The following is a 13,968-nucleotide window of genomic DNA, read 5'->3' as shown; positions in this document are numbered from 1 at the left end:
AACAGAACAGATGTGTAACATGCAGTTGATCCGAGATTGCCTGTTTATAATATTGCTCAAAGTCAAAAGGAAGTTATAATGAAAAGACATTAATGTGAAATGTTAACTGTTTATTTCTCTACAAGGGTTTCCAGTACTTTCTATTTTAATCCTGATTTCAGTGTGCAACATTTTCCTCCTGTTTAGGCACAGGTATAGCTAATATTTGCATCTAGATTTTAAAATCTTACCTCCAAGTTATACTGAAGTTAATATTAGTTAAATTGTAAGAATGAAGGTAAAATAAGGAATTCCCACCTTTACTCTCAGGGAAAGGTCTTCTCCGCTATTGTACTTGAAGTATGCTCAGAGTTACCTCTGTACAGCCTTAAAACAGGAGTTGATCCTACTAGCAGTCAGTATAAAAAAAATTCTAAATATGCAAGGCTGGAGGTGCAAACTGTCATGCTCACTACCTCGCTAGTCTCACTACCTCACATGTAACTACAGGAAATAAAAACTTCAAATTACCAAGGTAACCAATTAAATATTTTACTGTTTAAATTCTGATAAATCACAGATCTCTTAAACAATTACTGGTTGATTACCAAAACAAAATTTATTAAATAAAGGTGCAATAATTAGTTAATATTAAAAAGTGTCAGTAGTACAAAAGTATAAATGCCGGTCTCTCTAAATATGCCCAAACCACACAAATTCAGAAAAATAGAAAAATAATTTTCTACGGAGACGGACTTTCTGAAAAGGAGGCATTCTGACCTATTATTATTGAAGGCAAAAGGATAAAGCATAGATTTGTGCAGCAATCTGTTGTTTGGACCTTCTGACTTTTGGTCAAGTCAGTAATCATGCACAATCTCTAAAATTCTATAGATAATAAGGGGGCACCCTGCCTAACTTAGTGTTCTTGGACAACATGAGGACAGTTAAGGAATATTGCCGTAACCCAATAGTTATTAATATTGTTAAAGCATGGAGGGCAATGTGGCAGAGTGAAGACAATATTGCCAAAATGTCATTTCTTACAATCATAGTTGGTATACTGGGTTTTCAACTGGGGCTGATGGACTCAGGGTTTAAGCTAGGGGTGTGTCTTACCTGGGTGACTTACTTGAGGGGGAGACATTGAATGTTTTTTGAGCAGTTAGCTAAGAAATACAAGTTACCCAGTAAGAACCTCTTCTATTTTTTTTTCAAATTAGGGACTTCATTAAAAAAAAACTACTGCACTTTTAACTGCTTCCTATAGATCCGACACAGAGAAGACGGTGCTTAGTGCTGGGAACACACTCTGTCGGCAATCGCTATCACTTGTTGGGATAGGGCCCCTCGGATGAGACTCAGCGGCTTTGTAAGGTATGAGAGAGGGAGCCGGGCATTGAGATCTCCTCTGAGGCATGGAGGATATCTGGGAAAATGCAAGAAGGATCTCTATTTGCAATAGGACCCATCCACTTGACTGAATCGTTTCTCGAAATTTAAAGTGGGAGTATCTCCAACATGTCCCAAATGCCAAATGAGTAAGGGTACTCTCACTCATTATCTTTGGTCCTGCCACATGCTCTGGACATACTGGAGTGCTGTGGTGGGCGAAATAGAGAGGGTCTTGGGGACAGAGGTGGAGATGGACCAGGTATCTCCTCTTCACACATATATAAAAAAAATCAACATACATATTTTTATATATGTAGATCTAGGTTTTTTTTTCTTTGTACTGTTTTGCATTGTTTTGTTTTTGTTGGAATTTTTAAAACATCTTTTCAATTAAAAATATTTTTTTTTAAATTCTACAGACACAACTTGCTCAAGAAATGCCATCTTCATAGGTTCTTTCGAAAGAACAAGTAGGTTGCATACTGAACTCAATGAGAGGGTTTACTTTGCAGAACTGTAAGCCATCAGCTGGGAACCCTGCTTTTCTTCAAGTCAGCAGCTCCTTAGCAGACTGCCCTCCAACTGAACCAGAGAAAACCAGGATCTCCTCAAGCCCGTCACTGTTCAAAACAGCCTGGACAGGGATTTAAAGCAACACAAGCTGTTACCAGCAGTCATGAGATTCACAGGACACATTATCAAAAAACTCTCAATGCCCAAGGTGAATTTTCAAAAAGGAAACTTTCAAAAGAAGTCCAAACATTTCCACAAAATGTGAATCTACTTTCCACAGTGCTTCAAAACTTAAGTGCGCCAAGTAATATTAAATATCAAACATCTTTGAAATAAATATGATGTTCATAGTCACATTGTACACTGCCAGGGCATTCTACTCGGAATCCTGTAACTGAAATTCCTAGCTTTTATCATTCCGGATCATCATCCAACTGCTCTTACTTCAGCTAATCTGCTGTTGAAACTATCACCAGTGCCTTTGTCAGAACAGTCAATTCTCTGCCAGCTCCCATCTCTCACCTTTCATTAACTGGAGTTCCTTAAAAACCCTGCAGCACAAAGTCCCATTCACCATCATTTGTATGTTCACTGTTCAGAAATGCTGCAATTTAAAAATTCTTATCCTTATTTTCAAATCTGTGCATGACCTCTGAAATAACTCCAGAGAGGCCAGTATCCTGTCACCAAGTCACCCTTTCTTTACAGGTGGAGAGTCCTCGATACTGATCCAGCTCTCAGAGTGAACAGGAAATCTGACACTTCTATTTATATCTGATCCAATCAGGGAGCCCTGGCTGACAGATTAACAGGCCCCAATCAGGGAACTCATTCAGTGATGTCCACGTGGCTGACCTCATTACAATCACTGCAGCCTCATTTTAACTTTTCTCTGCAACCTCCTCTATTCCTACACCCTCCAATTCTGGCGTCTTGCGTATTCTTGATTTTAAAACCACTCCACCACTGGCAGCTTTGCCTTCACCTGCCCAGATCCTAAGCTTCCCAAATTACTTCACTTATCCTCCTCCAAGAGGCATTTTAAAATCTACCTCTTTGATCAGGATTTTTGGTCACTTGTCATTATAACTCATGTAGTACCATGTCAAATTTTATCAGTGTCAGTTTGCATCCCATAACTGACAACTGTTCAACTTGGCAATTCAGACACATACAAAAATGTCTACTAAACAATCACGTCCTCAAGTTGCTGTTTGATGACACTGCCGACAGCCCATACTGAAACTCATTTGCAGCAATTAATTGATCATTTCCCTGGGCCTGCAATGTTAGGAAGGTCAGAGATATGAACCAGGTATAAAGACCTTGCATCAACATCGCAACTTCACTCCAGAGATTGTTGACAGATGACGTCACCAACAGTATCAAAGCTGCCATATCAAAGTTCAGAAGTCAAGTGTGGATCAGCAGACCAAAAATATAACACTCCATTTTTATCAGAATGGTATTCTGAAAGCGTTGCTTCACAGTAGGCTAGTGGTGTTATCGTTAGGTTATTAATCCAAAGACCTTGTTCGTATTTTGGGGACTTGTATTCAAATGCTACCATAGCAGATGGTGCAATGAGAATTCAGTACTACTCTAGAAATAAGAGTATGACCATGTCATCATTGTCAATTGTCAGGGAAAAACCCATCTCGTTCACTAATGTCCTTCAGGGAAGGATATCTGCCATCCTCACCTGGTCTGGTTTACATGTGACTCCAGACCCACAGCAATATGGTTGACTCAACTGCCCTCTGGGCAATTAGGGATGAACAGTAAATGCGGGCCTATCCAGTGATGCCCATATCCGTGAATGAACTTTAAAAAGTAGAGTGGAGAACCTACACAAGCCAAGAAAATCAGCTGAACAGCTTCCACTCCCACTGCTTAAAACAAAGAATGGGAACTCATAAGGAGGTTGAGTGCAGAATATAGAAGTAGACCATCTTGCATGGATCCCCATGTTTGCTGTTGAGTTTCAGCAAGCTCAGAATAGAATTTAGCTGAATCCTCAAAGACCTATAATGAGTTTGCTGTTGGCACAAGACCAAGGGGTCACCCAGATCTGTGATACAAGGACATCTGTGAGATCACAAGTTTAGCTGGATGTCAGTTAATTAGTGAAAAGCCCTTGTTGGTGTCTGGAGTGCCGGGAGATGAGCAGTCAAGAAAAGAAATGACCAGAGTGGAAAAGGTCTGCCAAAGGTCAAAATGACATCAAGGCAAGGCCATATACCTACACCAGTTACAAAAGAAACGGCTACTCACAAGTAGGCCTCTCTCATCACAACACTGAAAACCAATACAGAAGTAATATACGCAGTCTGTCATCTTCTGACACATGTCAAACTTTAAATTAGAATTAGGTTTTATTTTCACGTGTACTCAAGTACAGATATATGGGAGTACAGTGAAAAGTTTATAATGTCACCATTCATGGCACCATCTTAGCTACAAGGTACCTAGGTACAAAATCTTAGATTAAAAAGTAGAAAAAATAAATAAGTTACAAGTTTGTTTAATAAAACACTTGTACAGGTTTACATCAAAGGTGTTATAGAAATTTAAATTACCATTTTTAAAAAGCCTTCACTACAATCGTGGTTTTACTAAAATGTAAGTATTTTATTTTTGAAAACTGTATGTCTTTAACATTCCAATAATGTGGTAGTATTGCCCATGAAGCTATTGTAATAATGTGACCAGCCTCTCAAAGATCATCACTAGGCTACTTCATTTTTAAATATTATACAGTTTTGTTTCTACAGCATGAATATGCTGGAGTAGCAGTGGTGTAGCGAGTGGGATCCAGAGATCCCACGCCAGTGCTCAGGGGGCTTTGGTCAGAATGTGACCACAGAAGATATAAGAGTGCAGAAACAGGCCATTTGGTCCACAGAAACTCTCCAAAGAGCATCCCACCCAGACACACCCTCTGACCTTATCCCTGTAACCCTGCATTTCCCAGGGAAAATCCACCGACCTACATATCCATGGATACTATGGGCAATTTAGCATGGCCACTCCATCTAACCTGCATATCTTTGGACTGAGAAGGGAAACTGGAGCATGCGGAGGAAACCTACACAAACATGGGGAAAACGTGCAAATTCCACACAGTCACCCAAGGATGGAATTGCACCTGGATCTCTGGTGCTGTGAGGCAGCAGTGCTAAACACAGTCACCGTATGGTTGTATTCAATTAAAACACAAAAAATCAGGGTACTAAGAGTCAGTCAATTGTCACAAAATTCCAATTGTTTCACTAATGCCCTTTAAGGAAGCAAATATGTCATCCCTACCTGGTCTGGCCTACTTATGACTCCAGATTGACTTTTAAGTGCCCTCCGAAATAGCATTCACACCACTCAGGTGCATCAAAAAGAATGAAATTGGAAGGACCACCTCGCATTAACCGACATACCAGAAACAGCCAACTCAGCCCTGACAACCCTATAAAGTACTCCTTACTTGTATATGAAGCTCGTGCCAAAAGAGAGAGAGCCTTCTTACAGACTAGTCAGGTAACAGCCAGTTTTGAGAAGATTTGTAGCTCAGGTTGAGGTTCTGGATTTAAGTTGGCTCACTGAGCTCGAAGGTCTGTTTTCAGACATTGCGTCACCATACCAGGTAACATCATCAGTGAGCCTCCGGTTGCTCACTGATGTCACCTAGTATGGTGACAAAACATCTTAAAACAAACCTTGCAGCTCAGCAAGCAAACTTACACCCAGTCAAATAACAGGCTGACCACCATATTCATGGACCCAGACCTTATAATGGCCCAGATACTTGGCACATCCGACCCAGTGGAGATTGAATCATTGTGGTATGCAGTCAGAAAGGTTGCTCTGGAAGACCTCAACTCTGACTCAAAACCCAAGAAATCTCATGTGATCATGTCAAACATGGGCAAGGAAACCTCCTGCTGATTACCATGTAACACCTCCCCCAGTTTATGAATCAGTGCTCCTCCATAGCGAGCTCCACTTGCAGTATGAACTGGGGGTGGCAAGGTTGCAAAATGTACTCGGGGTGAGAAATTTCAATGTCCTTCAATAAAAGTGGCTAGGTCACACCACTATTTAGTGAGCTGGCCAAGTCGTTCAGGAAGTAGCTCCTCCACCAGCTCGGTGGCTGGTTGTGCAGCAAGCAAGGAGGGAAAAGCATCTGCCCTTGACAATAGGAGTACGAATGACAACTGCACAGTCACTGTGGAGTCAAAGTACCATCTTCACAATTAGAATAACATCCATGCAAAATAGAACAGACTTCAAACAGATCTAGCAACTCAAAGGTGGTCATCTACAAGGCATTGTGACCACCGGCAGCAGGAGAATTGTATTCAACAATTAGTTTAGATTAGATTAGATTCCATACAGTGTGGAAACAGGCCCTTCGGTCCAAGTCCACACTGACCCTCCGAAGAGGAACCCACCCAAACCAATTTCCCTCTGTCTAATGCACCTAACACTACGGGCAATTTAACAATGCCAATCCACCTGACCTGCACACCTTTGTGACTGTGGGAGAAAACTGGAGCACCCGGAGGAAACCCACGCAGACACGGGGAGAATGTGCAAACTCCACACAGTCAGACAGTCGCCCGAAGCTGGAATCAAACCCAGGTCACTGCGCTGTGAGGCTGCAGTGCTAATCACGGAGCCACCGTGCTGCCCTATAATCTAATAGGACTAATCTATCCCACATTCTACCATGAAAAACATGGCAGAGATCAACCATGATTCATGCCAGGAGCAGCACCAGAGTCACCTGAAAATGATGCCGTAATATCGTGAATCTACGAAAGAGGTCTACCTGTGTGTCAGACAAAGCAAGCAGCAAGAAAAGGTACAGGGCTAAATGATCCCACAACCAAAGGATCACATCTAAGCTCTGCAATCTGCCACATCGGTCAAAAACAACTGTGGACAGTTAAACAAATGAGAGAACGAGTCTCCACAAATATCCCTGCCTTTAGTGATGAAATCAGACAATGCAGAAGCTCCTGACATCCAAAGCATCATGACGTTAAGCCTTCAACCAATTTGATTCACTCCATGTGACATCAAAAAATGGCCGATAGGTCCTGACAATATTCCAGCAATAGCACTGAAGACCTATATCCTAGAACTGGCTGTGTTCCTAGCTAAGCTGTTCCAGTATTGCTGATATCTATGTGGCAATGTGGAAAAAGCAGCTCAAATCTAATCTGGCCAATTGCTACCTATCAATCAACACTTAATCAATACCAAAGTGATGGATGGGTTCGACAACAGTGCTTTCAAGCATCCCTTGCTGAGGATGTGCAGGTTTCTCATTAGTGCTCAGTTTGGATTTCAAAAGGGCCACTCAGCTCCTCACCTCATATCAGCCTTGGTCCCAACATGGCGAACTGAGGTGATCTGATCTCCAGAAGTAAGGCAAGAATGTGTCTGACCTTGACATCCAGCAGCATTTGACTAAACATGACATAAAGGAACCAGAGCAAAACTAGGTTCAATGGGAATCAGTCGAAGAAATTGCTGCTGATCAGAGACATTCCTACTACAAAGAGGAGTATAGTTCTTTGAGGTCAATCAGCTCAGCCACAAAACATCAAAGCAGCTTTTTCCTTGGTATCCCTATGTCACACTGTTGCAATTCAAGAAGGCAGCGCCTCCCCAGTTTTTCCAGGGCATTTAGGGGTGGGCAGTATATCCCAGTCCAGCCAGCATCCGAAGAACTAGCAGTGATTTCTAAAAAGAAAATTACACTCAAAACCTCAGACTATAATTGGACCTGTGTACAGCATACTGTACCTCCCTCACTATACGAGTAAAAGTCACTACATTTCAATACAATTGCTGGAAATAAAGGCACATTAACTTGTTTAGGGCATTGGGAGGACAAATTAATTGTTGGTACTAACCTTCAAAATAAGAAAATCTGCAATGAACATACCTGACATATTCTCTTTGAAGAAGCATTTTAAAATCTACCTTGGGAAAGAAAAAAAACAAATCCAATTTCGACTCTTGTGTCCATACCTGCCATCTTTAACTGGTCTTGCCCATATGTGACTCACATCCACAGCTACTGCCCTCAGGCCAATTAGAGATGAATACCAACACAGCCCACATCCCATCCAAAAAAAAAAGTTTATACCCAGCTCGCAATATCCAGCATCCCACATTTCTTATAGTAGCTGATGACTCTTTGTTTTTTATCCATTAATGGGATGACAACATCGCTGGCTAGACAGCATTTATTGCCCATCCTTAATTACCCAGAGGGCAGTTAAGAGTCAACCACATTGCTGTGGGTCTGAAGTCACATGTAGTACAGACCAGGCAAGGATGGCAGTTTCCTTCCCTAACAAATGTTAGTGAATCAGATGGGTTTTTCTGACAATTGATTTTGGTTTCATGGTCATCGTGAGACTTTTAATTCCAATTTTTTTACCAAATTCAGATTCCACCATCTGCCATGGCAGGATTTGAACCTGGGTCCCCAGAATATTGCTTGGGTGTCTGGAATAACAATCCAGTAATAATATCACCTCCCTAAAGGATGGCAAACCAAATAAGCACACCATTATAGCTCTTAATACATGGACAGATTTCTAAGAAATCCATATCTCAGCAGGTTTTCAAGAATACAGTGATGGATTTTTGTTGTATGTTACACTGGAGAATACTAATGTTCTATTCAATTGAAACAACAATACTTTACCAGGCTTCCTTACCTTAAGAGGGGAAGAGGATCAAGAGGCAAGATTGATGAGATTAAGTCACTTCTCCATCTCCTTTTAGAACAGAGCTCTGACAGCAATTCAACGAACCTTTTAAGATCCATGTGGAGGAAAACTATCTTAACAAGGCACAGGAGCAAAATACTGCAGTTGCTGGAAACTGAATCGGGAAACATCAGCTTGCTCTCTCTACATGGATGTTATCCGACCAAAGCCACTGACTCCCAAAGCTATCTGCACTACAGCTTGTCACACCCCATGTCCTGCAAGGTCTCCATCCCATTCTCCCAGTTCCTTCACATCTGTTCAGATGAAACCACCTTCCAAAACAATGCTGCTGACATGGCTTCCTTCTTCCATGACTGTGGTTTCCCACCCACTGTAGTTGACAGGACCTCAACCGAATCTGACCTATCACCTGTGTTTCTGCACTTGTCCCTTCCCATCATTTATAACAGCGTGATCAGGTTTCCCTTTATCCTCACTTTTCATCCCTCCAGCCTCCGCACTCAAAGGATCATTCTCTGCCATTTCAGACAACTCCAGTAGAACGCCACCAACAAAACATCTTCCCCTCACTCCCCATCTGCATTTCGCAAGGATCGTTCCCTCCGGGACACCCTAGTCCATTTTACAACCAACATCTCTCCACAGCATCTTCCCATGTAACCGCAGAAGATGCAACACCCCTCCCTTCACCTCCTCTCTGCTCACCATCCAAGGGCCTAAACAATCTTTCCAGGTGAAGGAGCATTTCACCTGGACCTCCTCCAATCTTGTATGTTGTATTCGCTGCATCCATTGTGGCCTACTCTATACTAGAGAAACCAAATGCAGACTGGGTGGGCAGTTTTGCAGAACACCTCTGGTCTGTGCGCAAGCACCACTCTGATCTTCCTGCAGCCGGTCATTTTAACACAGCGTCCTGCTCACATATCTATCTTCAGGATGTTGCAGTGTTCCAGTGAATCATAGCGCAAACTGGAGGAACATCTCATCCTCAAACTTGGCACTTTACAACCTTCTAGACTTAATATTGAGTTCAACACCTTTAAATTGTAAACCAACTCCTATTTCTTCCCTTTCTTCCATCCTGTTATCATGCCCTCCCCTCCCAGCATTCCACTTTCTGTCCTTTCAATTCTGGCAGATGACACACCATTGTTCTGCCATTCTCACATTCTGATCACTTAATCTGAACTATCAACATCTTTTCTCCATCAACACCCTACACCCATTATTTCCCCCCCCCCCCCGCCACTACAAAAAAAAAGCATAAATTCTGTCCCTTCACCTTTTACTTCAGCTCTGATGAAGAGTCGTCTAGACTCGAAACATTAGCTTCCTCTCTCTCCATGGATGTTGTCTGACCCGCTGTGATCACCAGCATTTGTTGCTTTCAGTATCTTAACAAGGTATTTGCAATACAAACATTTAATACAGATAAATATAATGCAGTAGCAGAACTTTTAAATGAAACTGCAACAAACATCTCAGCTGTTTCATCAATTTGCAGGCCACAGTTGCATAAATCAAAAGGAAGAATATATTAAGCATAGACCTGGCAGATAATTTCGTCTTGTGCATCGTGTTTCCCCCAGTTCATCAGTCAATCTCCAAAGTTACTGGTGCTTCTGCTCTAAGGTTGCTGTCTGGTGAAATGGATTCTGCAGCATATCTACATGGGGGCTAGTAAGGAGGGACTTGAAAGACGGAAGTGGACTAATCATCTTATCATGATGTCTTTCTGAAGCAGTGGAGACAGTTGTATATATAGGCGGGATCATAGCATTATGATTATCAGGAGCAGTGTAGACCACATGTGGCATGCTGGACACTGCACCAGAGATTGTTATGGCATTTCCAAAAGAGGATATCGTAGAATCAGTTGATCCACTCAACCGAGTATCAGTCCTGTCCACGAAGTTACCGCTTCCCTTGAACGTGCAATCACACTCCATCTCTCGAGGTAGAAAGTCTTTGAGAAGCTTCGGAGAGGCATGCTCCTTGTCGATCTGCACTCGGATTTCCTCTTTGTGAACTGTTCGAATGTGTTTCTTGAGGTTACTTGGATGACGGCAACGCTTTCCACAGACCTAGTGCATAACCAGAACGCAAGATTACTGCAGGGGTGTGAAGGAAAATTACCTAAAATGATAGGAAAGAGTGGGAAGGTGGGAAAGGATCAACTGAACAAATTACTGCAGAAATATTGTGGGGACTATTCAATTGCAGCATGTGAACCCAAATTGTTACAGGTGATGCAGGAACACTACCGCTGAATGCCAGTGAACAACTTACATTCATGTGACATCTTTTACATTAGAAACACAAAAAGTGCTTCACAAGAGCATTATAAAACAATATATTACACTAAACCATATAAGAAAATCATTCCAAAAATGAAAAGCTTGAAAAAGAAAGCAAGTAGTTTTAAGCAGTATATTAAAAGAGGAAAACAGAACAGAGAGACAGAGGTGTGAAGGGACTTAGGGATATGCAGCTAAATACATGGCACCGACGTGAAGCAGTTAGCATTGAGGAGTGCATAACAATCTATATTTACAGGAGTACAACTGTCTCAGAGGGTTGTGGGGCTGAGAGAGGTTACTGAGGTAGGGGAGACCAAAGGCAGGGAAAAACATGAAAAGAAGAATGAAAATTTTAAAATCAAGACACTTCTTGATAAGGAGTCAAAAGTAGATCTGTGCTCAGAGATTATTACCAGAGATATAGGAACACTGAAAATAATGTAGATACCATAACTAATATAATTTTAAGTAAGGGCAATTGTATTTTAAGAAATTAATCATTTTAAGGTTTTAAATCATTTAATGCCTCTTGTAAGCACACTATTTCCCGTTAAACCAGGTAATCAAGTCCCAGTTATTTTGGCAAAACTGGAGGAAAAAACTCTCAACTGACTGGAGTTAGACCTAGTACAAAGTGAAAATGGTTGTGATTGTTGCAGACCAGGACACCTCTGTATGACACCTCAGGCTGGCTTCCTACACCCAGCCATCTTCAGTTACTTCATCAAGAACCTTCCCTTCATCACAAAGGTCAGAAATGGCAATGTTTGCTCATGATTGCACAACGTTCAGGACCATTTGCCACCCCTCCGATACTGAAGCAGCCAAAACACTCGGTTTGGGCTGATAAATGACAAGTAACACTTGTGCCACAAAGTGCATGCAATGACCACCTCCAACATGAGAGAATCCAAAACATCCTTCCTTGATATTTAACTGTACTGCTATCATTGAATCCTCCAACATCACAGAGATTTCCATTGATCAGAGGATTAAACGCTCAGCCACGGGAGGGGATGAGAATGTTGCAGACAGCAACTAATAACCCCTCAAAACCTGTCCACCATCTATAATAGTACAATATTCTCTACATCCAAGCTGAGTTTAGCTCCATCAACACTTTAAGCAGTTCTTGGACACCACCCAGGTCAAAGCCCATTTGATTGAAACCCCATCCATCACATTAAACATTAATGCCTTCCACCTCCAGCATTCAGTGACAGCAGTATATACACTACCTCCAAGATGAACCTTTTCAGTTCCCATGGCTCCACTGATGGGATCTTCCAATCCCACAGCCTCCACCACTAGAGGAACAGGGATAGCAGATATCAGAGAGCATCACCACTTCCCTCCATGTCACAGTCCTCCTCCTGGAGCCATATTACTATTCCTTCACCATCACAGGTCAAAATCCTCAAACTCCTTCCATAAAAGCACTGTAGATGTATTTTCTCAAGGGAAATTGGAACTGGGCAATAAACGTTGATTCAAGCCAGTGAAGTCCAGGAAGAAAGCATCCAGGGATCCCATTTGGTCCATGAAAGGGAAAGAGACAAATGTCTAGTCCCTGGAATGCTTATCCCATCTAAGGCAAACTCATGCTTCATATGCCCAAATCTCCAGGAATGTTAATCACTGGAGAAAGCAAACAAATGGGGAGAGTTTTTCAGGGAAACAGTACAAATTCTTCTCCAAATTATGATGAATAAGCAAACTTTAAGGAGATAGCTAAAATATGCAACTAAGTCACTCCACAGCCTCCTTTATTCTTAAAAAAAACCTAGTCTTTCATTATAGCTGCAATCTTCAAGCCTGACAACATTCCTGCACATCACGTCTGTTCCCCATCTAAAGCAATTATGTCCTTCCTCTCAGTGACCAGAAATGTACACAAAATACTAGCTATGGCATAACCAGCATTCTATACAATTCCAGCATATATACCTACTTTTGTATTGTATATTTTATCTTGTAAAGGAATGCATTCCAGGTATTTTGTTTTAAAACCACCTCACTTTCCTGTACCACCATATTCAAAGACATGGGGATATGCTTTTTTACATCCTCTACCACTCTCAAAATCCTCCCATTTGTTGTGTTTCTTTGCTTCGTTTGTTGTCTCTAAATGCATCATCTCACATTTCTCCAGATTGAATTCCATTGGTCACTTTTCTGCCCAGTCAAGCAAATCATTTATATCTTCCTGCAGTCTACAGCCACCCTTTTCACTATCAACTACCTGGTTAATTTTTGAATCATCTACAAATTTAAGTGCAAACCATTAATAAATACAAAAAGAAGCAAAAGAGTCAACACTAAGGCCTGTGAAACAACACTGGAAACTTATTTCCAAAATATCTATTTTTCTGTCACTGAGGCAATTGGTTAAATAATCAAATACAGTTTTGAGGAGAAGTCATCTAAGTCATTAATACCAACATATCAAACCCACAACCACTTCCATCTGGAAAGTACAAGATAGCAGATATATAAGAACACCACCACTTGCAGGTTCCCCTCTAATCCACACACCATTCCTTCACTGGCCCTGACTCAAAATCCTGGAATTCCCTTCCTAAGGGCAGTGTAGATCTACCTGCAGCAAATAACAACTGTATTTCAAAAGGCAGCTCATCACCACCTTCTTGAGGGTAACTAGGTGTGAGCAAAGTGATGCCCACATCTGACAAATGAATAAAAATCAAAAAGGACTATCATCTCTGGCTTTTCACTCATGCCCAGAAAAATGTCATGCAGCTAGACTATGACATTCTTATCTCCTAGCTGAGGGAAGCAACATTCCATCTTGAGGTCGCATCCATGGTCACTGAAACACTTGTCTGTTTTCCTGACTAACAAATTCCCTATCACTATTGCTCCTCTCTACTTCTTCCTCCTCATCTGTACAAGTGCGCCACCCTTGGTGCCATGAACTTGGCTCTGACTACACTCCTCTGAGGAACGTCCTCATAAAAATGGAAATCCAATTAGTGAGCAGGACCTCAGCAGAGTCCTGTACAACTTGT

General features: G+C 41.6%; 1 protein-coding gene across 3 annotated transcripts in view; it reads right to left on the bottom strand.

The window, feature by feature from the left end:
- Positions 1-617: 617 nt before the first annotated feature.
- LOC140491432 (uncharacterized) overlaps positions 618-13,968 on the bottom strand; it is a 33,307-nt gene continuing 19,956 nt past the window's right edge. For 2 of the 3 annotated variants that reach the window (XM_072589599.1, XM_072589613.1), the window contains exon 6: positions 9,893-10,723. In XM_072589599.1, coding sequence (XP_072445700.1) covers positions 10,250-10,723 — 474 coding nt within the window. In that variant the 3' untranslated portion in view covers positions 9,893-10,249. Of the gene's footprint in view, positions 2,009-9,892; positions 10,724-13,968 lie in introns of those variants that run through there. The other variant, XR_011963311.1, reaches the window with a different exon arrangement.

Source organism: Chiloscyllium punctatum, chromosome 2, assembly GCF_047496795.1.
Source record: "Chiloscyllium punctatum isolate Juve2018m chromosome 2, sChiPun1.3, whole genome shotgun sequence".
Lineage (NCBI taxonomy): Eukaryota > Metazoa > Chordata > Chondrichthyes > Orectolobiformes > Hemiscylliidae > Chiloscyllium > Chiloscyllium punctatum.
The sequence above is the reverse complement of the archived record's forward strand: the minus strand, read 5'-3'. Positions and strand labels throughout refer to the sequence as shown.